At 57.2% G+C, this 26041-nt stretch overlaps 2 protein-coding genes across 8 annotated transcripts in view; one reads left to right on the top strand and one right to left on the bottom strand.

Moving 5' to 3' along the window:
- Window positions 1-26041, bottom strand: part of RBFOX3 (RNA binding fox-1 homolog 3) — a 164137-nt gene that overhangs the window by 135717 nt on the left and 2379 nt on the right. Inside the window, exon 1 of one of the 7 annotated variants that reach the window (XM_032199651.1) lies at window positions 2796-2824. The exons of the other annotated variants lie outside the window; for them this stretch is intronic. The gene's annotated coding sequence lies outside the window, so the exon portion shown is untranslated. Of the gene's footprint in view, window positions 1-2795; window positions 2825-26041 lie in introns of those variants that run through there. 7 annotated transcript variants of the gene reach the window in all.
- On the top strand, window positions 18116-21513 carry ENPP7 (ectonucleotide pyrophosphatase/phosphodiesterase 7). The gene is made up of 4 exons (XM_032199946.1): window positions 18116-18356; window positions 19453-19598; window positions 20504-21124; window positions 21259-21513. Exons 1-4 carry the CDS (start codon window positions 18116-18118, stop codon window positions 21511-21513), a joined length of 1263 nt encoding a protein of 420 aa, XP_032055837.1.

Raw genomic sequence — 26041 nt, 5'->3', positions numbered from 1 at the left:
CGCGGCACCCACCCGAGGCAGAGGCAGGCACCTTGGCTGCGCTGCCCGCCTCTGCGTCTGGCTGGAGACACGCTGTCTGCCTCGGGACCCTCCGCAGCACCAGGCCTGATTATCCTACGGGCCTGCTCTCAAGAAATTAAAATGAGCCATAAAATGACGAGTAAAGTGGAATAAGGGATGTAAAGAGCAGAGAGAATGTAAATGGTGCGATTAGCTTATGTACAGCACTTGCAGAGCGCCTGTTCACCACCGGGTCAGCGCCCAGGCTGCAGGAGGGAGGCTGGGCAGCCCCGGGGGGAGGCAGAGGGGATTTCTGCCTGGGGGTGCTCCCCAGCCCCAGCCTCTCCTAGGCACCCGCTGTGTGTATCCATAAGGGCTTTGGGGCCCTCGGACAAGGCACGGTGACCCCAGGCCCTGCAGCCTCAAAGGGCACGGGGCTGAGTGGGGAGGGAGCGGCAGAATTACGGAGCAGGCGGGGGCTCCCCATGGGGGTGGCGTGAGCTGGGACCTGCAGGCAGCAGCACGCCTGGGTGACCAGACACATGTTACAGGGGGAACACCGAACAGGCTCAGTATTTTTTGGGGGGGGACAGAAACCTTCCAGGCTCCTGCACGCAGAGGAAGGTGCAGACGAAGCCTCCATCTCTGGAGCCAGACCCCGCTGCCTGGCCCTGGCCTGAAGCACGATTTAGGTGAGCAGACCAAGGCTGAGCAGGGGGATGAAGGAACAGCAGCGGCACCATCGCACTTTGCTGTTGGCTGGATGCTCACTGGGAAGCACACAGCGGGGCAGCATCCGTCCAGGGCGCACCAAACGTCCCCGTGGCTCAGCTGGGCCAGAAGGCTCCCGGGGGAGAGCACCCGGCCAAGCAGAGATGAGGGAGAGAGGCCACTTTCATCCAAACTGCCCTTAAAAACATCTTCATAACATTTCACATCCAACCTACAGTAGCACCTCCAGTAATTAACAGCTATGTTTTAATTAAACATTGATTAACTACTAATTAGTCTAATGATTAGTCACCTGAAGGAGACAAAGCAAAATACTGGATCTGCCAAGATAGGAGAGGGAGAAGGCAAATGATGAAAGATGAGAGGCGACTTAGATTCCTTCGCTGCTTCCCTCTGGGCCAAATGTTTTCTCTTATTCTAGTCCTTTATAAATGATGCCTTCAATGTGAATTTTCCTAATTGTGGCAAGTCTGATAAAGTCTCCAGTGAGTGATGCAGAGAAGACTGATTTTCTTCCCCTTTATCCATCAGATTTCTGCTCGTTAATGCAGCTAAAGAGCCTTTCCCCACCATCAGCGGAATTAGTCTCTGTCGCCATACCCAAGTCAGCTGGGGAATTTCTGTGCATTTCCTCCTGCAGTGTCCGGAGGACGCAGGCAGCCGGGTCCACACACTGCCTGCAAACACCCCCTCAGGCCACAGCACCACGGGACAGCGCCTAGCGGCAGAGCAGGGGCACGGCGGTGCCGCCGGTGGGGACACTGAGTTTGTTTCACCCTGAAGAACAGACTCGGGGTGCTCAACCCTGAACAGCTTTGTACTTACAAGGAGACAGAGTCAGGTCCCAAAAAGCAGCTTCCCCACGTGCCAAGGGGCCCCTCGGCAGCACGGCTCCGACCCCGCTCCACTCGCCCCTGCAGCTCCCCGGCTCCAGCACGCACCAGGGCGTTGCTGTTCCAGGGATGTTTCTTATTTTGCCGTTCCCTTTTGTGAGGTGCTCCCATTTACCTACGTTACTTATCCCTTGGAAGAACCACTTCTGAAGGCTGTGAACGTGCTGGCAGCAGCGCGTGGCTGCTCGAGGATCCCCACGGCCCCTGCTCACCAGCAGCTCCCGAGGTGTGCACAGCCACAGGGCAACTGCACCACCAGCAGCCTTGTGCCCTCCCTCCTCCAACCACAGTTTTCTTGACCCTTCTGCACGTTTGAGCCTTTGGAGTCATCGCCCCTTTCCCCCCTCCCTCCCCTTCCTCTCCCCACTCTTCCCATGCCCCTCTCTGGAGTTTTCCGAGGAGGCAAAACAAGGCTAAAGCCTCCCCAAGGAAGCAGGCAGCTCGAAGGCTGGGGCCAGGCAGGCTGGCGGTGCACCCAGCAGGGACAGGCACAGCAGGGGACATCACGGGACACACGGTCAGTGGTAGGGCTGTGATCTGAGCCCCCCGTGCCCGCTAGCAGGCGGCGGTGGTGCACAGACCTCAGCCTGAGCAGCCAGACCCGAGTGCCCTGCGAGCACCCCAAGAGGCACTGGGGGGACCCACGGTGGGGAGGGCACAAGGGGTTAAACCCTGCCCGCCCACGTGCGCTCGCAGCGCTGCAGGTATATCGATCGCCTCACACATCTCATCAGCCCGGGATCGGCACAGATCGATGGGGTTAGGGCAGCGGGAGAGGCAGCCCAGTGGGTGCCACCCTCCTCCTCCTCCTCCTCCTCCTCTCCCCAGAACAGCATCAGCAGGGAAGCCCCTGGAGCTCCCTTGGCTGCTGCAGAGGGGGGTGCTGGCAGCCCCCCGCCTGCCCCCAGCTCTCTTTGCAAGGTGGCTTCAGCCCCTGGGAGAGGAGCAGGGCAGGGAGCAGCTGGGGGCTGGCACCTGCGCTCCCAACACGCAGCTCCCCAAGATCCAGGAGGGATCGGACCGGGCAGCTCCCCCCAGCCACCCCGACCATCCCACAAACGGGAACGGCTGGGAGCTCCCCGCTGGAGCCCGCAGAGGAGCAGGCCCATGAGGAAGAGCATGCGGTGCCTGCACGCCCCCCCCGGGCTCCCCCGCCCTCCGCACGCTCACCCAGACGCTCCCAGGAACGCCGCGGAGCCCACAACGCGTGCGCTTCATCCAGCCGAAATGTCTGAGCTGTGCCAGCAGCGGGGAGAGGCGGCAGCCCTGGCTACGGCTGCTCCGTGCTCCTCCACAAAGCAATCTGCTGCTTGGGCTCCTCTCCGCTTCCCTCTTACGCAACTGCACAAAACGGAGAGGGGAAAAAAAAAAAAAAAAAAAAAAAATCCCCTAGATGCTAATTTATCTGAGGAGCTCAAGCAGGTCTGCACAAGAAGGCAGCTTCAGCAGAAAGAAGGTAAAAAAAAATAAATAAAAAAGGACCAGCCATGTCTGAAGTGCTGCTTCAGAAACCCAGTGCATGCAGCAGCCCTCCCAGCACCAGCACCGCCACCTGCCCCGTCCCAGCACCCGCTGGGAGAAGCCCAGAGCAGCAGCGGGTGCAGCAGCACCAAGCAGCCCCCCAGGAGCTCGCTGAGCCCCAGCTTTCTGCCCCCAGACACCTCGGGCAGCCCGGGGCGCCTCGCAGCCAGCCTGCCCCCCTTTCCTGGGGCCCGGTGGCAATTACAGGTTTAGCGGTGCAAAGCAGAGTTTAATAGCAGCCAAGGCTGGTGGGATTGATTTCTTGTTTTGTTTTAAGTGCAGCTAATCTAATAGTTAATTTATTTAAATTGATAGGGCAGAGAGAAATTACATTTCTATTTTCTCTGAATAGATTTTACAGTGTCTGGTGACCCAGGCAGGCTCGAGAGCTGGGTTAAAGGCCCTAACATGCCTCTGCAAAAGCTGCCTGTATCAGCCCGTAATATTTTTCAATTCATTACTGCCATTTTAGCAAACAACTGCTATAGATTTTTTTTGTTACAGCAGCTCTTAACGTGTTAGTCGTGGGCGCGCTGGTACCTGCCCCAGCCCCTTGCTGGAGGCCCTGCCAGCACCCCGCCAGGTAGCAGCGATGCCTTTGGGCTCCGGGCAGGGAGAGCAGGGACAGGCAGCCCCGAGGCCTCGTCCCGCTGCAGGCTCCTTCCTGCTAATTCCCGTTTGCGGGGATTTGCTGCTTGCACTGAAGCCAATCTGCAGTTCAGATGCACGAACAGCGCTCTGCAGCTGAGTGTCTGAAGGAGGGAGCGTACCTGGGCTGCAAATTCTGCTCCTCAGCCTTTGGGAATTGTCTTTAGTGCTCTCTGCAAGCTCTCTGCTGTGCCGTAGCATGCAGGCTCCCCTGCTGCAGGCTCCAGCGAGCACCTCCGAGGATTTTCCCAGCAGGGGTGAGAAGCACCCAGGACAAGCAGGGATCGGGGGCACCACAGGTTCCACGACAGAGGTGAGAACCCATGGGGCCAGCACGCGCCCAGCAGCCTCCCACACCCCAGCCCTCCTTAAACGGGGCACATTTAGGAGCCCAGAAGGAAGCAATAAACACAAGGGGGGCTAGCAGTGGGTGTTGGGGCACTGTGCACTTTGCAGAGCTGCTCCACACGCAGAGCAGAGGCAGGAGCATCCCTGCCCTGCTCCCCCGGCGCCGTGTGCTGCTCCACCGCAAGCACTTCTGCAGAGCCTTCGCAGCCCTCGCTCAGCCATAGGTTTCCTGTAAGAGTCAGCACCGTGCCAGATTTATAGAGGATGCTGCTCAGTATTTCATGACTGCTGCAGGCAATCCCACTGCTGCCACTGCGGCTGCACAGAAAGCACTTTGTAGATTTGATTATGCGATAAGGGGCATCAGAAATGCAACTTGTTGCCTATTTCCCAGAGTAATTAATTTCATCTGTATTGAACAAATGACATAATTTGAGGATTTCTGGGTTATGGATTAAGTAAAGACCAGATGAGAGCGTCCTCATTGGCTTGGAGATTAATTAACACCACGAGGTGAAGCGAGCTCTCTCCCCTGCAGGATTGCTTTGCTGGTACATTTTTAATCCACCTGCCTCGCACTGCGGCTCACCCCAGGGGACGGAGCACCCGCGCCACAGCCGGGCAGCAGCAGCCCCAGTCAATCGGGTGCGGGAGCCCTGACCAGGATTCGTTCCCGTACCAGGACACCGGGAGATGTCCAAGAACGACGCCAGGCTTCGAGGCTTCTGGGCACCTCCCGCTCCCCAGCCTGGGTTAGTGCTGGCTGCTCAAATCAGCTCCCCTGGCCAAATGGTGGGTGTGATGGAGAGCACGTCCTTGCTGTGCGAGGAAGCACGCCAAGCCCATGCAGGCTCATTTCCAAACCGTTCGGGGGCACTGGGGCAACCCCCATCCCACCAGGCTGCCCTCGCCTCGCACAGCGCCCACCCAAACCCACGCACCCAGGCTGGACCCTCAGTCCTTGCATCTCACCAACCACATCACTCAAAAAATACAAGCCACGCATTAATTTCAAGCTCTCTTACAAAGGGTGAGACCAACAGCAGCTGCGTACAGAGAACAGAGCTAAATGCCTGGGCTGGGGGGAGGACCAGGGGTTGCTGCAGGGTCCGGGCACGCAGCACTGCATCCAGACCACCACAGCCTCAGCTCCTCACCTCCAAGCCTCTCCCAGCAGGGCTGGATCTGGCCCTGGCTGTGCCCTGCAGGACCCCCAGGAGGAGCAGGGACCTCAGCAGAGCTCCGGAGGAACCGGGTGCCCCAGCACCCCATCCCTATCCCCAGCACCCTGCCACTGCACTGCACCAGGGCTGCTCTCACCCCAGGAGATGCCCTGCACGGCTCCGGCTTCTCCTCTCATCTCTGCTCTGCTCCTAAGGAAGGCACAGAGGGCTCGGGACAGGAATTTCCCCTCCTCCATCTCAGAGTTAGAATTTTCTGAGTGAGGTCGGAAAAAAAAAAAAAAAAAACAGGACTCCGTGCAGCATTTATTCATGAGCCAGGCATTTTATTTAATGTGCCTTGCCATGCAGGATCAAAGATACAGAGCAGCACCTAATTAATTATTTTTCTCTTCTTCTGTAACATCCCCTAGTTGAGCGCCGAGTCCCAGAATCTAAAAGCCTCTTTCAATGACTCTGCATAATGAGATGGATTTGGACTCCAGCAAATTTGTTCGGTTTTATGGAGTATTACATGAAAATGCTGTGAAATTAAGTTCTGTCTTTGCTATCACGCCATGGCCATCAGAGCGCTTTTATGTATGGCGCTGAGACTAAAAGATGGGAAAGTGAGTCCTTGCTGCAGTAATGTGGCGAACGGGGAGAGGGAGGAGCCGTGCAATGGGGATGACATGGTGGAGGGTGAGACCCGGGGAAATGATGAAGGAAACAAGAAAGCCACGCAGATAAAAAGCCCACCGCCGGGCTAACAGACCGGAGCAGCAGCAGCCAGGACAAGGGGGTTCAGCTCACCTCAATTTCCCTCCACAAAATGCACCGGGCAGAGCCCGAACCCGCTCCCCCTGCCCCAGCACAGACACCACCCATGGGTGTCCCCCCTCGCTGCCTCTCTCCCAGAGCCCCAGGGACACAAATGGCCCCAGAAGTGGGGTGGGGAGCACTCGGGGACCCCCTGTCCTGGGGGACATGAGCAGCGGGGCTGCCCCAGGCGCCCAGGGCATGCCTGGAGAAGCCAACTGGGTGAAATGGGATGGCTGAAGGCAGGGGAGCAACGCGGGGAGGAGGCACCTCAGCCCAGGCTGTTCCCAGCACACTTTCCCCTCTGGACACGTTTCACCACCCCTTGCCAGGAAGGTGCCCAGCGCAGGAGGTGCGGTTCCAGCTCAGGGGCAGGGAGAGGCCTCCCCACATCCCCCCGAGGCAGCTCCCTTTGCCACCCCCCGATCCCTTCCTGTTCTTTCTCCTCCTTTCCCTTTCAGCCCTTCTTATCCCCAGCCTTTCTCCCCTTCCCCTTGCTATCAGCCCCACTCCCTTCCGTTCACCCTAGAGTCATTTATTTCTTCCCTTGGCAACTTTATAACCCATTTCCTTGCCTGACAGCAATTAAGCAAATGCTTCGCTTCCAATCCCATGGCCCATAAACAATGGAAAAATAAAATGTTATAAAGAAAAAAGCAATGAAATCTGCATGCACACACACGCACAGAGGGAAATCTGTGGAGGACAGGGGGTGAAGCCGGGGACAATGTCACTCGTGTCAAAGGCTGGAGACATCCTCACACCCCCCCCCTCAGCCTCCCAGCCTCCAAAAACACGTGCGAAGAGGAGAGATTTCCAGGCAGCGCAGGGAGCCACGAGCTGCATCCATCCATCTTGGCGGCTCACCGGCCCCGAGATCCACGTGCAGAGGGCTACTGCCCCTGGCCTCAGAGCTCTGGCACTTCCATGAAATGAAATGGCCAAAAAAAAAAAAAAAAAAAAAAAAAAGGCAGCAGCTTCCCCCCCCCCCCCACAGTGATGTATGTGATTTTTTGGTGCCTGACAGGCCCCGAGCCTCTGGGGAGCAGCATTGATAAATCGCACCTTTCAGTTTGCCGTGAACATCTTCACTTTCCCAGGCTTAAAGAAGCCTGACACGTTAAATTGTGGCACTCAGCCCTCAGCACCGGCTTGTCTGGGGAAAGTGGCGGCTGCCCACCGAGAGTCCCAGCCACCTAATGAGAGCTGCTCCCGCATTAGCGCTGCGAGAGGCTTTCTGATGTACAAACCGCTGGGAACACGGAGCCCTGCGCTGAGGAAACTCAAACAGACACACTTTCTAATTTCCATGACAACTGTAATAGGGTATTTGCTCGGTTTGGGAGAGCCTGGGTGTGCAGGAATGCACTCATTAGGCGCAGAGCGAGGCGAGCTGCTGCTGCAGAGCCCCGGCGCGGGTCGGTGGGGCAGGATGGATGCTGCCAGCCCTGCCTGTCCCAAAACCCCTCCTGGGGAGCCCGGCCAGGAAGGCAGAGGGATGGTAAAGCTGGGGTGCACAGCCTGGGAAGGCAGAGGGATGGTGATGCTGGGGCGCCCAGGCTGTGGCTGTCTCCCCCCTTGGCAGCACAAGGAGCTGCATCGCTGCCTCTTCCCACTGCGAGAGGTGCTGTGAGCACCCGCAGCACCAAGAGGGGTGACAGAGGGGCCAGCAGGACCAGGGAGCAGAGGGACCCGAACCAGAGATGAGCAAACTCTGCCAGGACGTGTGGCTGCTCGCTGCTGGGCGCAGGGTCCTGTGCTGCTGCCCTGGGAAGGGACCGAGGGCTCTCAGTGCCAGGGCCAGCACAGCTCGGTGGAAATGAGCTCCTTTCCCTTCCCCAGAGGAGCCCAGGCAAGAAGTAAGAAGAAACCAGCAACCAGTTAGCAAGAGAGCGAAATCCAAGCGATTACTGAAAAGCTTGGACATGGCTGTGAATCCTGTTGCTGCCAACAGTATCCCCAAGCTATTAAGAGAAAAATCAAGATGTGGACAGAATTAGATTGGCCATAGGTGAAAAATGGCTCAATTATTTCTAGTGCCAGAACCACAGAAGGACATTTCCCTCTGTTCCTGATCCACAACCTCCCACTAATTAGCAGACCTAGCAGAGAGAAAAATGCTCCAAGCTCTAGAGAGAGCAACAGCTAGAGACAACACAGCTCCTGCCACATGCAGCCACATTTGTATGCGCTGCGTAAGCCGGGCACACAGCGACAGGCTTGCAAAATTGCACACTGGCCTGCTAGGAACTTGCCACGAGAGATGCTGGAGTTGATTTTTGCAGCCGTGGGGAGGGCAGGCTCCCCGGCCCAGCCAGCCCTTCACATCACCCCTTCTCCTTCCCATCCTTGAAGCGGGGTCGTCCTGCCCCAGCCACAAGTCCCCGCTGGCTCTTCCCTGCCTGGAGCATGGCTGGTGTGGTGCAGCCCTGCTGGTGTGCAGGGGGTGCCCCCAAGAAGAGGTCAGGGCAGCGAAGCAGCAGCCAGGATCCAACAAACAGCCCTGAGAGGCACGGCCAGGGCCAGCCTGTGAGAGCAAACCCAGCCCGGTGCTCTTTGGGAACAGGCAGGAGGACAGAGCCACAGGCACTGATCACCGTCCCCTCTTCTCTTAAGCAGGGATCTTTAAAAACAACTGATGCTTAAAAAAAAAAAAAAAAAAAGTTAGCAGGAGGCCCTGCCCCCTCCCTGACAAACTTCTGAACATGCTGTCATCAAGAAAAATGATGCTGGCAAGAGAGAAATCCGCTGGGGTTGCTGGCAATTTACCAGGCTCCAGCCCCAATGAGTGTTTATCAATAATTTCAGGATCTGCCTGTCGCAGCCACTGACTCGGAGCTCAGGCAGAGATCTCCGGGCAGCCCGGGTGTCAGCACAGCCACAGGGAGAAGAGGCGCAATGAAAAGGGAAATCAATTAACTGCTCCTCAGGAGCAGGGATTTGCCAGCATTACAGGGAAAGGTCTGTTCGCCTCGCTGTAACAGGAAAACACTTAAATGCTCCTCGATGACACAAAGGCATGTCCCAAGCCGAGACGAGCTGCTGCCGTGGCCAGCTAAGCTCCAGTTAGGGATGGAGATGGTTACAGCGGGTTGCTGCAGACGGGGGAGCAACAGATAAAGCAGCAGCAGCATGCCCTGAGCTACCCACAGCCTGGTCCCTGCCGGGCACCGCTCTGCTTCAGGCTCTGCACACCCCACGGGCTCACCCAGCCCATGTTTCCCAGTCCTTGGCCTGCCTTCCACCCCAGGAGAGGAAGGGGGAGCCAAAGGAACCCCAGCCGCAGGTGGGGAGCAGGGCTCTGCCAAGCCACCACCACCCAGATGAAAACAGCCCCGGCACCCAGCTACTGCAGAGTGCTCCTCGAGCTGGGCACTGCATCGCCGTGTGGAGGAGCTGCTAATGCATCCATCTCCCATGAACTTCTCTAATTGCTTTCTGAACCAGGGGCTGGCGGTCCCTGAACCACCCTGTAGTGCCGAGCTCCACAACGTAATTAAGTCCTGCATGAAGAAAGAAAACAGCTTTCTCTTCTGTTTTAAGTCTGTTGTCTGTTTCATTTGATCCCACACATATTTATGAGAAATAGTGAATATTCATTTCCTGTACTCACCTTTATACCACTCCTGAGTTTACAGAACTGTATCATATATCACCTCAATTGTCTCTCTAACCAAGAGAGTCCCAATTTATTAGTCTCTTCTCATACAGAAGCTGTTCTGTGCCTTTGATCAGCCTTGTCATCCTTTTCTAGTTCAGCTATCTCCTTTCTGTGCTTGGGCAACAAGAACTGCACACAGCCCAGCCCAACCAGCATTAAACTATCCCAGCTATCGCTGCTAACTCCCAGCAGATGAGGTTGATACAGGCAGATGAGGTTAAATTCATGGGTCCCTAGGCCAGCTCTCCTGGGGGGACAATTTCACGTGGATCCCCACGGCCTCCCCCCAGCACCCCCCAGCACATTTCCCCTCCCTCCCTGTTTCTTATTTCCCTCCCTGTTTCTTTGCAGGCAGCGATCCCCCAGAGGCTCTGCTCACAACTCACATACAGGTGAACATGGTGAATAGGGGCTGTGGAGGCTTTTCCATGCTATTTGAAGTTTTCCCCCCCCCCCCAGGAGCTGCCTTCACACCTCCCCAGCAGGAGCACGCCCGGGGCTGGGCGCCACCGGCCTCAGCACCACGGACAGCACCAGCACAGCGCGCCCCACGCCTGGGGCTGGCACACGGACACCCCATGGGACACCCCACAGGGCACCCTAGCCAGCACAGCACCCCACGGCCAGGCCCCCTGCACCCCCTGGGGTCCCCCCACAGCCCCCCTTCCCCAAGCAGCAGCAGCGGGCAGCCTGATGCCTTCATATACGGGTAGAGCATCCTCAGCACCCAGCTCTTCTACAAGCACCACCACCCACCCCGGCTGCCTCAGGCTCACAGGATATTTTAGCCTGCTGTCTAAGAGCTGTCCAGGCCTGCCAGCTCTGCTGCCAGCAGCAGGAGCAGCCCCCACCAGCATCGCCATGCCTCAGGCAGCCCCCCAGCACTGAGCCACGTCCCTGCCGCAAGGAATTTTGTTCTGAGCAGTCAGGCAGCATCCGAGCTCGGTCCTGTGTTCCCTCCGCTAAACTTCAGATGCCCCTTCTGAAAGGAGGGTTTCTTAATATTAATACCCTGCATCACATCAGATCTCCTCATGTATTTATGCTCCCTCCCCAGGCATTTCCCTGCCTGCCCCTCTCCTGGCAGGGAGGCGATCGCGCAGGAGGGGCTGTTACTGGGTGTGCCTGAGCCACGGTCCTGGGGCAGCCGTAAATGGGTTGGTGACACCATTTATTTATGGGTATTTCAAGAGAAAGAAAAAGGCTAGTGGGTGTTCATATGTTCTTGTTGTATTATTTAAGAGAAGCCATTTGAGAGCACAGGAGAAGCGGTGTCTGCTCCCAAAAGGAGGAAAAATAATGGAGGGGAATATTTGCAAAAAGCTCAGTTAAGTAAATATTTTATGCCCAATAATGTTATGGCTTTTGAATGATGCATGCAAGAGAGTTGAAAGGAGGTGAGGCACAGAGCGAGGCAACACACAGTGCGTGTGGAGTGTGAAGGCGTTTGTGTGAGGGCAGGCAAAAGGAAACCCAGCGTCCTGGCTGCTGCATCCCCCCGGCGGGGTGGGGGGCTGGGACAGGCAGCAGGGCAGGGCTGCTCCGGCTGCTGGACTGGCAATGGCCTTTTGCTGCAGAAGAATTAGGGCTCACCTTATGGGGAGATGTTTTTTGCCCTGTTGGATGACACCTGCTGACATGCGTACCCACCTCCTCCTGTGTCTGGCACCAGACTCCTGGAGGCCAAGACAAAATAAAGCCTTCCCAGCTCTCAGGAGGCTCTGTGGGGTCTGTAAGATGCAACCAGGAGAAAGATCCGAGCAAGAGCTGCAGCCCTGCTGGCCAAGATGCTCCAGAAAGGGGGGTGCCAGCCTGCGGTAAGCAGCAAGGAACAAGGCAGAACCAAGCAAAAAAAGGAGCTCAGTGCAAGGTCCCCTGCAGGAGATAAGCGCAGACATTAGCACGATGCACTCAGAGCTGTGCAGAGGCAGGGCAGGCACAGCCCCCGTAGTGCTTTGGGCACAGTGGCTGCCTTGTTGCTCGTCCTCTTTCTGGTGGCACAGGGAGAAAAACAAATCTCTGAGGAGGGCGCAGGAGCAGGGACTCAGGGCAAGGAATTGGAGGACAGGAGCAGGGGGATTGTCCCAGCCCAGGAAGAAAAGGAAGATGGGGAAAGCAGAAGGAAGGCCAGGCTGGCAGAGGCAGGGGAAGCAGGGCTGGCACAGCCAGGGACACGGCCTCCGAGCAGAGGAATTCTCCCACTTGCAGGCAGAAGCACAGGACAAGCATCTGGCATGAGGTAAGCACATAAAGGAGTAAAATACCATTAAGCGTAATAAGAAATGTACTTAATCAATGAGCTCTACAGCTGAGGATCAATGGGAGGCAGACACAGCCATTAGCTAAGAAAGCTGAGAAAGAGCCCCGGGCTCTGATGCAGTGATCGATACGGGGTTTAACCGAGCAGCTGAGGAAGGGTCCCAGGTGGGGGCAGAGCTGGGGCAGAGCCAGGATAGACGGGGCTGACCCTGCCCCACTCCTCACGGCCCAGACCCAGCAGAAAGAGCCCAGGGCACAGCTGGCTGAGAAGCCCCAGAAGCAGCCAAAAAAACCCTGGAGCAGATGAGGGTTTGGCAGCAACAGCAGAAGCCATGGGAGAGGGAACAGGACCACAGCTGGCAGGGGAAGGAGAAAGGGCTTCAGCCCCTTGTCATCATCCAGGGACATCACTTAGCCGGGGAGAGCAAGAGGCACAGCTTTACCCTTCCACCTGGGGACCAAAGGCTGCAGGGCCAGCCAAGGAGGGGAGCAGCTGAGCAGTGCAGGAGGTGATGGGTGTTTGGGGAAGGTGCACAGAGCCTCACCCACCCTGCTGCTTGCTCACACCCACGCTGCCAGAGCTGCCTGCCCGGGGAGGGCAGAGGTTTCCTCACCGCGCTGGTCCCTTGGCTCTCCTCACCTTGAGCGTTGTGCTGCATCGCTCCCCAAAGCCTGCCACACAGAAGACATGCAAACTAGATGGAAAAGTCACCCTCCAAGGCTTTGCATCAGGCCCAAGCACAGAGAGCTCCTGCAGAGTCAGGGCTTACCCAGGCCCAGCCTTTAAAGACGCCACCCCAGTGCCCCCCATGCTTGGAGCCCGTCTGGGTGGTGCCAGCACTCGGCTGAGCCGCCACACACGGGGCTTCCTCAGGAGAGAGGCTTGATTTTCACCCCCTGAGCAAATTCAGAGCTCAGGAAAGCCGACAGCCCCAGACAGCGTGTGGGCCCCCCTCCAGGTCCTGCTGACAGCGCTGCAGCTGACTCAGCCCTGGCACCGAGACCCTGCCTCGTGCTCCACCAGACACCCAGCTACTCACAGCGTCCTGACCCCATCCCTAACTCCAGCTCCACGCTCCCTTTGCACACCCCCTGAGGCTGTCACCCACAACCCTGACCCGTTACCTTGCTTCCCACCTCCCTAAATCCCAATGACCCGACCCAAGCTACGGAGAGCAGCAGCACCGATCTCTGCAGGTGAGCCCTCAGGGACCAGGCACAACCGGTGGTGTCTCCAGAGCATCAGAGCAGGGGGTTGTGCTACAGGCAGATTTCTGTGTGTGCACGTGAAGAGAACATCAGACAAGCGGCTGTCCCCTGAGGTCCCTCCCAGGGGTGGGCTCCTGCCTCCCGCTGGGGCTGAAATCAAAGCCCTGATCCCAGGGGGCTGCTCCTGGCCCCCACCACTCTGTGCCCACCCTGTGCAGGGCACGCTGCTGCCACTGCCCCCCTCCCAGCCCTACAGGGCCAGCTGCCTTGTGGCCCAGGCAAGGACTGGGGGGGGGACACACACATTTCTGGGGGTCTCGAGCACTGATTTGGGGTAGATGCCCGCAGCTCTGCCCCTTCCCTATGGACCAAAGGCGCTCAGCAGCGCGGTCCCTCCCGGAGGAAGGGGACAGCACGTCCCCAACCCAGCCGATAAGGGCAGCGGGCGGACCCCCGGAGGGGAACCCAGTCCCGGTGGGGGTCCTGTGCCCCCCCCCCCCAAGCATCGGCGGCCGAGCGGAGCCCCCGGCCCGGTCCCGCCGGCGGCCGAACAGCAGCACCTGGCGGCCAGGCCGGGCACGGCCGCGCCGGGGTCCCCGTCCCGGGGGGGTCTGCGCCCTCTGAGGGACCCCCTTCGGCTGGGAGGCACCGCCTGGGGCCGTCCTGCAGGGACGGAGCAGGGGGGAGCTCGCTGGGGGCTCCTGGGCATCCTGCGGGGCTTTAGCGCATCCCTGCCCCACAGCGTGCAGGGCAGTGCCCAGGGGTCATCGTGGTACGGGCACGCAGGGGGAGCCGCATCCCTGCACCTGGGTGTGCAAGGCTCCCGAGCAGCTGAAGCCAGGTCCTGACCAGCCTGGTGCTGCACTCACCTGGGGAAGGCACAGTTTGGGGGGTTCTCAGGGCTGCCCGCAGACCCCACACCACGCTCTTTCAGCCCCCTGGGGCCAGCTCTGCAGCCAGGCTGGAGGTGACACTGCTCCCAGGGCAGATCACAGCACCCACACTTGCTCCTGCTGGTCCCAGGGCTCTCCAGGTGATGCTGTGAGCACCAAGGGAGTGGTGTCACAGGGGTAAGGCACCAAGCCATCACCTCCACCTGGCTGCCCCAGACACAGCTCCTCCTGACCCCCAGCAGCTCCACAAGCCTCTCCTTGCGCTCAGTCCTGGCCCACTCAGCTGCAGAGCTCCTCCTGGTCTTGCTCACTGGGGCAGCATCACACGAGGTCCTGGCACTAGGTACTTTATGGCACTAATGAGCTTATCTAGGCCATTGGTACACATGTAATTATGTGCCAGGAACCACGAGGAGCACTGCAGATGTTTACCCTGTGTGTCTGAGCTGCACCAAACCAATGAAGGAAGCAGGGTGAGCAGGTGCGGACAGGAGCACTTTGCTCAATTTGTTTCTCACTCTCAGAGCCACCTTCTCCCCTTTCCTTCCTGCCCTCTTTCCAGCAGGCTGCACACACGATGCCTTTACCCCTGGGGTAAGCCAACTGCTCTACAGGACAGAGCTCTTTGCAACTGGTCAGCCTGGCAAACAGAAGGAATCAGCTCCCTGCTTCCCACCAGCCCACCCCCTGCCCCAGGGTCCCAGCTCACCTTCCCGCAGGGGACAGCAGAACTGCCCCCCCAACCCCTGCCCTGTACCTCTTCCAAAACAGCATGTGGTTGGGTCTGCATCCTTGTTCCCCTTCCTGGGGGTTCTTCCCTCTGGGCTCAGGCAAGGAAACACCAAAAGGGCTCTTGGGCCACAGAGGGCATTTATAAAGTGCCCCGGAATCCCCCCTCCCTCCCCCCCCCCCCAGCAGCTGGCAAATCTCACCTGTGGGGCTCTGCCCAGCTCCTTAATCCCGTTAGCAGCAAACAGCTCCAGCTGTGCCAGTAACAAATCCCCTCTGACATGAGCCCTGCAGAGCCAAGTGACTGCTCTGCGGGAGAAAGTGTGAAATTCCTGAGGGAAATTCAAGTGGCAGCTTTTGTACTGCATCTCTGAGAATTTTGCAATTTTATATTCCATTAAAAAATAAAGAAGGAAGGAAAGAAATCCATCCCCTGCCTTCCTGACCCAAGTGCCCAGCACATGCTCAACTTTCACCCTGATCAGCCCAGCACTGCCTGGGTGCTGCAAAGCAGCAATGTCCTGACCGAGTGGGGAAGCTGCATTTTCACCCAAGGGTGCTGGGTACGTCTGGTTTTGTACAAGCTGGAAACAGAGGCTTGGCCCCAACCAGCATGCTTCAAACTTGGGTTGTTCCACTGGCAGTGACTTGTCTGTGCTCATAATTTTTATTTTATAGCACCTTAATCTGTATTTTCTGAGTTAATTAGCACAAAAACGTGGGTAAGGATAGTCTCAGCCTGCAAGGCATTTACAGCCGCAAGGAACAGGGAGGAAGAAGCAAAGCCCTGGCACGTGGTGGTGGATTGTGCAGCTTCTGTGGGCAGCACGGGGACAGAGGCAGCCCCCAGCCAGGCACGGGGACATCCCGTGTCCCCTGTGTCCCCCCAGTGCTGCAGCCAGCGCGGTTCTGCTGCAGGGCTCCAACCTGGGGGCACCGAGCATCCCTGCGCCCAGCGCCTCCAGAGGAGCCTCCAGCCCCATTAGGTGTGGGACTAACGACCCGTGCTGTCCAAGTGCAGCACCCTTGGTTGCCTTCAGGGCCCTGGCAGGACCAGTGGTGTCAGCAAGGGGTCTCTGATCCACAACAAGCCCAGCAGGGAGATGATGGCCCCGCAGTGACCACCGGCCTCAGATGCGGCCACTTGTGGGGCGAGAGCTGGGGTGCTGCTGCTGCAAGATCAACTGCATCAGCCTTTTTAACAGTGTCTCCAGGTAGGGAGGCCAAAGGTAATGTTCTTTATCTGTGCTTCATGCTCCACAGATACTGAATATCAAAATGTGCCTTGAAACACTCCTATTATTAAGTATTCCTCAGAGATTAGAGCAGTGCTTACTTCTCACTATCCTTTTACTTTCCCAGTAGAGCAGATGAACACGATAACTTATCAGGACCTTCCCATGTGCTGTTAGGCAGTAATGGCATGGGGACTTACTGACCCACCTCAGAACAACAAGCGGAATATTTAGGACTTCTCCTGAGCTGGGCAGACGATAAGATCTTTATCGTGCGAACCCTTTAAACCCTCAGCGCCTGGCAGGCCCCTCCATCCTCACTGAGAGGACAAATTAGACCCAGGGGACAGGCAGCGAATGCTGATAACAAAAGAGTTCCTTCAGCAAACGCAGGGCTGGGGCCCGCAGAGCTGCCTCCAGCCCTGGGCCTGCCCCTGCCCTCAGATAGCAGCAGCGGCGGAGCCAGGGCCCGGCCTCCATCACAGCCTGGGTTCACGGTCACGGCCTGCAAACACAGGGCCCGACGCTGCTCCTGACTCATGTCAGCCATGGTGGGAAGGCCCAAGCCTCCTGCAATGCCCTTGCACTCTTGTCCCATGCCACACATGGGAAACAGGCACGGAGGATGGGGTGGCAGTGGATGGTGGGGTCCTGAGGGGTCCAGGCGGGAGTGCTCAGGGTGCTCGGGACTACAAAGGGACTGTCGCAGGCCAGGAAGGAAGAGCCACGGGCACGCACGAAATGCCAAGGAACGAGCCCAGGCAGAGCTGGGGAGGCCCCAAGAGATCGTTGTGCGTGGTGAGGCAGGGGAATGGCTCTGCAATTCGGGAGCGAGGCAGATAAGGAATAAATCTGGAACTCAAACAGAGAGGGAGATGAGCAAAGGCATGAAGGTTGAGAGTTCAGACCCCGGGGACCCATGTCAACCTCTGTTACATAAGTCTAGAAAAACCTTAAACTTGGTTTTGCTGATAAATGAGTCACCAGCAATGATAAAACCCTAAAGATGTCATAAAAATTACAGACATTGATAAAACGGGATATCAATACAGCAAAGCTCAGCAGTATGGTGAATGGATGAGGGCCACCGCCCCATGGCCATGAAGCAGAGCAGGGCTCAGCGCCCACGGCAGCGAGGGAGGCGATGAGGTCCCCACGGGGCTGAGGACAAGATGCTGCCAGCAGGCTGGCCACGGGCTCAACCTCTGGAGCACATCTGGAGGCTGCCGGTGTGATCAGGCCCAGGAAAGAGCCCCCTTCCTCACCGTGCAGCTCCACGGAACCACGTTGTGGTGCCTCAGGGAAACCAAGCCCCTTTGTGAACCTCTGAGCACCTCCCAGGATGGACAAACAGCTCTGGATGCGAGGCAAGTTGCCTCAAGACCTTCCTCCAGCTCAGAACTTGTCATGTAACAGGAAAAATCATTGAGCTCAGTCCTTCTTACAACCTCCTCCTCCAAGGCTGCCCTATCCATTTTAACACACTCCAACACCCTTTTCTGTTGGTGGCAGAGAACTCATTTCCCCTTCACCAGTAGGAAGAGGCTTTGATCACTTGCTGGGGACCTCCTGCCAGTGCTCACCCCAACCACTGTGCGCCCTGCAGCACTTCAGGCTGCTGCTCGCAGGGCACAGAGCAGGGAGAGGGCACGGCACCGGGGGACAGGGGGACAGCACAGGGAGCAGGGAGGCTGTGGAAGGACAGGGCTGCCTGCAGACAGTGGCCTCAGCCACACCAACAATACTTCATGTTCATGAGTGCCATAAAGCAGCACCCAGCCCCACAGAGGAAGGAGGCGGGTTTGGCGTTGGAGTCAGAAGGAAATCCCAGCTAATCCAGCTCAGTTAGACAAAAACAAAGAGGATCATACTGATACAAAGTTCTGGCTAAAGCCCTGCACCTGGTCAGCATTTGCAAGATTAGATAAGGACTGAACTTAGTCCCTTCCAGCATATATTAACACGAGCTCTCTGGACGTCTGGGCTACTCCAGTTCAAGGGCAAGAAGATGTTCGCTTCTCTGGGGTTCCTATTTGCCATCCTCTCTATAGCAAGATGTGTCCCCGTGCAGCAAGCAGCCAGCCGCGACAAAGTCCTCCTGGTGTCCTTCGATGGCTTTCGGTGGAACTATGACCAGGACGTGGACACCCCCAACCTCGATGCCATGGCTGCAGAGGGAGTGAAGGCACGGTACATGACTCCTGCCTTTGTCACCCTCACCAGCCCGTGCCACTTCACGCTGCTGACCGGTGAGTCCCCACCTGCCAGAGCAAGCAGAGACCCAAAGGGGGGTGCAGTGTGACGTTGAAAGAGCAAATTCAAGGCTTAGGTTTAAGGGAAGCTAAGTCAAGCTAAGACTACCCAAGGACTGGCCTCAATAGCATGGTAAGCTTTAGCACATATGTATTTTGGCAAAAGAGCCAGAGACATGGCAATAGTTGCAGAAGCTGAACCTGTATTCATCAAAGGTAAATAGCATCAGACTAACCTGATAGCTTCATTTGATAAGATAAATGATTTTTTAAATAAGGGAGATGCAGTAAATCTCATCTTTCTGGACTTCAGCAATGTATTTGATACAGTGCCGCATGGGAAATCATTAGTTAAGACGGAGAAGATGAAGATTAGTACAAAATCTCTAATGTGGGTAAGTAACCGGCTGCAGGGAAGGCAACAGCAGGTAATACTGAAAGGAGACTGACAAGCTAGGGAGGGTAACAGGGGAATTCCTGGGGAATCGATTCTGGAGCCAATCTTATTTAAGATTTTCATTAATAACCTTGGCATAAAAGAGTGGTGCATGCTAATGAAATCTGCTGATGAGAAAAGGCAGGGAGGCGGCGTCAATACAAAGGAGGACTGGGATATCATGCAGAAGTAACTGTGCAGTCTTGAGGACTAGAATAATAAAAAATAGCATGAAATGTGACAGTGCAAAGTGTCAGACTTTCATTTGTAAGGGGAATTTCTGCTTTATGCTGACTTTAATCATTGTGAACAACAGAAAACGAAACACCAAAGCAATTAGTTAAATGCAGCATAACGGTGAACCCTAAATGTGATGAAAAGGGCAGGAGCAACTGCAGGAGGCAGCTGCGCTTCCAGGGGCGAGGGGGGGTCAGGGCGAGAGCCACCCGCACCGTGGGCCCCTGGGACTCACAGCATCCCCCTGCAGCCTCTCACGCTCTGCTCCTGGCCACCCAACGTGGTATGAGCCAGGTGGAGGAACGAGGCAAAAGCAAAAGGACAGCTGGGAAAGGGGAAGGAGAGACAGAGAAACAGACATGGACTTGGGAGTCCGGCGGGAGCCTGGCTCACACCCGCCTCGTCCATCTCTTCTGACAGGGAAATACCTCGAGAACCACGGGGTGATACACAACATGTGGTTCAACACCAGCACGGGGGTGAAGATGCCCTATTACGTCACGCAAGGCATTGACAGCTGGTGGGACAACGGCAGCCTGCCCATCTGGATCACAGCTCAGAGACAGGCAAGTGGGGCAGGCTCCTCTCGCATGCAGACCCCGAGACAGAGGCGTCTCCTGCCTGCATTCGTGCAGTAAAAGCTACAGGCAAGCCACGATCTCTAGTGGCCATGAGCTAACATCCTCCTTGCAAATGACAGGCTAATTAGAGCAGCAAAAAAAATTAAATCCCCAGACACTGGCAGGAATAATTATGATCATTCTATTAAAAATAGCAAAAAATAAAAGATGCATTTCAGCTTTATTAAGATATTAATGAAACAGGTTATGCATTTCCTGTTCAAGGAAACCCCAGCCAGTTCTTCAGGGAGCATAGCAAGCCCAAGCGCTGTGTGCTCCAAAGCACGTACCTCATTTCCTCGGCCTCACCCAGCACCTTCGGGGGACCGGTGTAGGGGGCTGGTCCCCTCTTCACTGAGCACTGCAGCACTTCACTGAGCACTTCCTCAAATCTCAGCAGGCTTTGAATCTGGCTTTAGGCTTTGAATCTGGCTTTAAGACAGGACACGAGACCTTGCCCCAGACACATACCTTTGCCTGTATTTACCTGCCAAATTGGCCCCATTGACTTCAGTGTGAGTGCTTGTATGACGGCAGCACAGCACACCATAATGCCCTCCCTGGTGGTCAGGAGCCAGAGGGGCCATGCAACGTACAAACAAGTCACTTTCTAAAGTGATAACTAATATTAGGAACAAGCAAGAAAACCAGCACATAGGGGTTCTGGGAAGGGCAGAGCTTTCAATTAATCACTTTTAATTGGCAATGAGCAAGAAAACCTCATTAGAGGCAGAGGTAGACATTAGGGGGCTGAATGAACTAACTGCATTAGTAGGTAGTTGTTGCACTGACAGATGGAGAGATGCTGCAGAGTGAGTTCAGGTGGGTTTATGCAATGTCTTCCCTAACAGGGTTTAAAGACAGGCTCTATCTATTTCCCTGGGGGGAAAGCAAAATATCAAGGGGAAGAAGTGTATATGAAGCTAGTGGAGCCCCCCATATTCAACTACAGCAATGAAGTCAATTGGAGACAGAACATCGACACTGTGATGGAATGGTTCACGGTGAAGAACCTCGACTTCATCGCCCTCTACTTCGGTGAGCCAGACTCAACGGGACACAAGTACGGCCCCGAGTCCGAGCAGAGGAAAGCCATAGTCAGCCAGGTAGACAGAACCATCGGCTACTTAAGGCGACGTATCAGGGAAAGTGGCTTGGAACCAAACCTCAACCTCATCATCACGTCTGACCACGGCATGGAGACGGTCATAAAGGACAAGGAGGTTCACATCGGGGCAGTAGAGAACTTCACGTTCAGCGACATCCAGTTTGAACTCTTAGACTACGGACCAAACGGACTACTGATACCGAAAGAAGGGAAATTGGAGCACGTGTATTCAGTCCTGAAAAATGCCCACCCAAAGTTACATGTGTACAAAAAAGAAGAGTTTCCAAAGAGATTCCACTATGCCAACAACCCCCGTATCACCCCGCTCCTGATGTACAGCGATCCGGGATATGTGATCCACGGGGTAAGATGCGTGCACAGATGCATGTTACTGTCTTTTCTTGGCTCTGCCTCTTTCTTTCTCTCCTCACGCCGCCTCTGGGGAGCTGAGCCAGGGGCCGAGGGGTCGGGGCGCTCACCCCCTGCCATCCCTTTCAGCGCTTCAAGGTGCAGTTCAACAAGGGGGAGCACGGCTTTGACAACGAGGCCATGAACATGAAAACCATCTTCCGCGCCGTGGGGCCGGCCTTCAAGCAGGGGCTGCTGGCCGAGCCCTTCGAAAGCGTCAACGTCTACGCGCTGCTCTGCGAGCTGCTGGGCATCGTGCCCGAGCCCAACGACGGCTCCCTGGAGGTCCTCAGGCCCCTGCTGCGTGAGTGCCCCGCGGATGGCTGCGGGAACACCGACATCTAGCGGCGGCCGCCCGACGGCCGCAGCCGCTGCGGGGCCGCTGCGGGGCCGGAGCCTCGCGGGGGGCTCCCTCCGCTCCCCCCCCCACGGCACAGCGGACCCCGGGCCGGCCCTGAGCCAGCCGGCAGCCGGGCAGCTCCCGCTGTAAGGACGTCTAAACGTCCCCAAAACGCCCAGCCAGGCTTTGCGCAGCCGGTAGGGGTTGGAAACGGGCGGTGCTGCGGCCAGCGGAGCATCATTCCCGCAGGGTGCAGGGGATGCAGAGCGGCTGCTTGCTGTGCCCAGCCCCCTGCACGAGCTCCATGCTGCGGGAGGGGGCTGCTGCTGCTCCCCTGGGCAGAGCCCGGCTCCCCGCTTTAATGCTGAACTTTTGCCGTTGCAGGTTCAAGCGCTCCTCTCCTTGCTGCCACGAAGCTGTCAGTGATGCTGGGGATTGCTCTCACTCTGCGATGCTGGGGAGGAATATACTAACCCCCCCTAGCAGAGGTAACGTATTCCAAGGATAGCCAGAAAGCTCTGTGGAGGTGCTGCCTTGTCTAGGCATGTGCCTGTGTGTTGGCTGCAAGAAAAAGAAGGATAAAAGTTTGCTGTTTGCCTTTAATGTACATATATGGCTGGAGACCTAGCAGGATGAGCAATTCTCGGTCTCACTTCCTGGCACTTCCAGCACTGTGCATGCACAGCCGACACCCACAGGCTGGACACACAAGAAATAAGCACCAACAGCACTGTGCTTTCCTCTCTTGACAGCCTCCAGGTTCCAGGCAGCTCTACCAGAAATGTGTGGGGAGGTGAGGAAGAGTGTGTCTGAAGAAGACAGCCAGAGAAGTGTACGGAGACCCCGCTCCAAAACCTCCCCAGTTTTCTCATCCACATTCCTCCAGCATTACTGAGTCCCAGAGTGGGGAAGCCCTCCCCAGCTCTGGTGTGCACCAGGGATGCACGGCTGTGGAAGCTGACACTGACGCTCAGTGTGACCCTGACAAAAGCATCCTGTCGGTGCTGCCCCAACTTCCCCATCTGCTGAAGGGAGAAAAACTCCAGCTTGGTTCGGACCAGGGACAGTTATTACATGATGAGCTTCTAAAGCAATTAAAAGCATTTCTAAGTTCTGCATGTGCCAAGAAGCCTTCTGTAATTGGTGCTGGACTCCAGCACAGGGTACACGGAGAAGGCAGGGGTCTCATCCTGTCTCTGCTGGCTGCAGGAGCTGCTCGGGCTGCCCAAGGGCCCCTGGCTGTGGCAGCGGGGTCAGAACAAGCTCAGTTTTGGCAAAGGCAGTGACCAGGAGCAGCAGCCTCAGAGAGATCCCAGCATCGCTCAGTGTCTCCTGCCCCTGCCCTGAGTGCCTTGAATGTGGTTCTGTTTGTCCAGCCAAAATTTTCTGTCCCTTATGGCTGTGGACAAAAAGGGGCAAACAGCACCCACCCAAGCTCAAAACCCACAGCAGACAGGAGGAGCTGTGGCTGCTGTACTCCAGGCAGCGCTCAGGAAATGTCACCCACCTGCAGCCCTGATCCTGGGCTGTAGATCCTCCTCCTCGGAGCTGTGGGAGGGGGCCTTAATCCCTGCTGTATTTTGGAGAGGCAGAAGGATGGGGCAACAACACAGCCTGGGCCCACCTGGGCCTTGTGGCACCCCGTCCCCCTCCTGTGCCGCATGGCTGATGCACCTCGGATGCAGGAGGCCCTTGTACGAGGCCAAAACTCCCTCCCCTGCAGGAAGCAGCCCGGGATCCCTTAGCTGGGGCTCAGGACAGGGAGCAGGACAATCCCACCATCCCAGAGCCTGGTCCCTGCCCTCCCAGTGGGCACCAGCAGGGCAGCTGCCCCGGCCCCCATCCCAGATGCTGAAGCGCCTCTCCCCAACCCCGTGCCTCATCTCAGGGGCTCGATAAACATCTGTTGCCATAGAGACTTGCTCGAGCTGCCTTCCCTGCATTGGTTTCACCCAACAAGATGAAACAAGAGACACACACTCCACTCAGAAAAACAGGAAGAAAATGTTTGGCTTGAAACCATATTGGGGGTGGGGGTCAGGCCAGCAGCACGCAGAGTAAATGGTCCATTAGGCAAACTACGGGGAGGCTCCGAAAGGGGAGCCACACGGGCCAGCACTGCAAATATCATTTAAAATAGTATTAATAATGATAAGAGCTCAGCGACTTTCCCAGTCATCCTGCTGGTGATCTTGGGACTTTCTGCACAGGTCAGAGCAAACAGTGCCCTGGGCTGCGATGGCTGTGCCGGCCGTGCCGCTGCCGTACCGAGCCGTGGGCCATGGTTCCCGCACCGTGCTCACCGGGCAGCAGCCGGTGATGGCTGTGGGCTGGGTGGCTGCTGGTGCTGAGCTTCTGCGAGGCTTCAGCTTGCCTGGCACGGGGAGGGCTGCCCTCTGCAGAGCTGCTTGGGGACAACACGGAGCTGGAGCTTCACGCAGAACAAGACGGGGCCACGCAGCACCACTCCTGTGGCCGCTGCAACCTGGGAGCCCACCAAGTGCTCAGCCCAAATTCCAGCCCTGACCGCAGCACGATGCATGGGCTCGCTTCAAGGGATGCCCTGGAGATTCATATCATGCACTTGTTCGAATCTTCCAGCCCTCCCCATCCCTCTGACTGTGCAGCCCCGGGGTTACAGATGCTTCATGTCACAGGGTGAGGCCGATTCTCCCCCTCTGCAGGGGTGTAGAGCGGTGTCACCCCGCAGACACCCAGAGCGGGCTCAGCCCAAGCCATCCGGTGACCCCCTGCTCCCCAGCCCAGGAAGTTTCCAGCCCAGCCCCTCCCTCTCCCCATGCAAACTCCAAAATGCAGAAACCCAAACTCCAAATGTTGTCCTTCTTTGAGTCCTTCCAGCCTTTCCCTTCACATCTCACACCGTGTACGTTTACCGCGCAACATTTCAACCACTCAGCCAGCAGACAAACCCCTGCCCAGCCTCGCTGGCAAACCTGGTGCTGGTCAGCACTGCTCAGCCATAGCTGCCTGCAGCCGGGCTCACCAACATTCCTGCTCTGAGTGCTGTGCCTCCCCCGCCTCCCATCCCCACGTAATTCATTCCCCACCGCCCCCCCTCCCCAGGGCTGGGGGTCACGCAGCAGGGAGAGGCCTGTTGTGTATTGCATCCCAATTTGCTATGCATTTCCACACCATTTGCTTCCCTTTCTTTTTCCTGCACTAGAAAGATGCTCGCTACCCAGGGGTCCAAACTGCTCCAAGTCGGTAGCATAACAACAAACATCTCCATACAGATATTTATTTATTTACAGCGCACACGCAGCTTGCAGGAAAGCTACTGCCTCCTGAAGTGCCCGCGCTGGGGGCAGCGTGCCCGGAGGCGAGGGGCTCTCTGCTGTCCCGTGTCCCGCGGCTCCGTCCCCAGCCCTGTGCCCAAATGATATGCAGATCTCTGCGCTTCAATTGGCTCGTGCCTCGGGAAAGCAGCCACCATTTGCCCACAACAAACATGGCCACCGTGGCACCCCCGCCCCCCTAAGCTGGCTCCAGCTTCCTCTCCTGCAGCCAGGAATATTGCGGCTCCTCGGCACCCCCCGGGCACCCCCTGGGTACCCCCTGGGCACCTCCGAGCCCACAGCACAGGAGCAGAGCACAGGACACCGCTGTTTTCCCGGTGGCTCCAACACAAAGACAGAGGCCAGGTGTCCCCGCGGACACCACCCCAGCCCCACAGCCTGCCCTAGAGCTCCTCACACCGCACTGCCCCAGGTCTGTGCTTCGCAAGCTGCAGGCGGTGCCGCTGGGCGCTGGAGCACAGCGTGGATGCACAGCCTGGCCACGGCCACCACACCAGCAGGACGCTTCTGCTGCTCCACACCGTGCTCCGCGGCTCTGCACGCTCACACCGAGCACACCCAGGACATGCTGCAGTCATCACACCACTGCCCCCAGCTGCCAGACCTTGGGGTGTCAGCTCCAAGGGGCAACACGGCACGTCCCTGCTGAGCAGAGGGGCCATCGCCCAGAAGAAATCCCATTCCAGCCGGCAACAAGGCGTGCAGGAAGCACCCTCCTCTCGCAGCACAGCCACTGAGGGCTGCAGCCCAGGCAAGCCCCAGCCCCTGCCCCAAAAGGCCGGCAGCGTCCCCGCTCCGTGCAGCAAGGAACTGCTCGGTCTGCGCCTGGAAGCCACGGGCTGTGGGCACAACCCTACACTGCCACCAGGAGAAGAGACGCACAGAAAGCCAAGCTGACTTACTCAATATTTTACCAATAGGGATTTAACTGCAGCTTCAACTTCTGCTTGCCACAGCGGGCCATGTAGTCCTGTGGCAGGGCTGGGGAGCAAAAAGACCGAAATCCTGCACTGCTTCACCTCTTGGAAACTATTGTGTGAAAATTTACCTGGCCAGAGACCCCCACGCTCTCTACTAAAGCCCCGCTTGCTGTGCCCATTCCAAAGTCCTCCAGTCCACCAGAAGCATCATTCACTGCATCCAAAGGTCCTGCTCTTTGGGTGCATCACCTTCCTCTGGCAAGGAATGCTCCCTCCTGCACCTGAGCGTGGCACGC

Source organism: Aythya fuligula, chromosome 18 (genome assembly GCF_009819795.1).
Source record: "Aythya fuligula isolate bAytFul2 chromosome 18, bAytFul2.pri, whole genome shotgun sequence".
In the NCBI taxonomy this organism is placed as follows: Eukaryota; Metazoa; Chordata; class Aves; order Anseriformes; family Anatidae; genus Aythya; species Aythya fuligula.
This window is presented reverse-complemented; position numbering and strand designations above follow the sequence as displayed.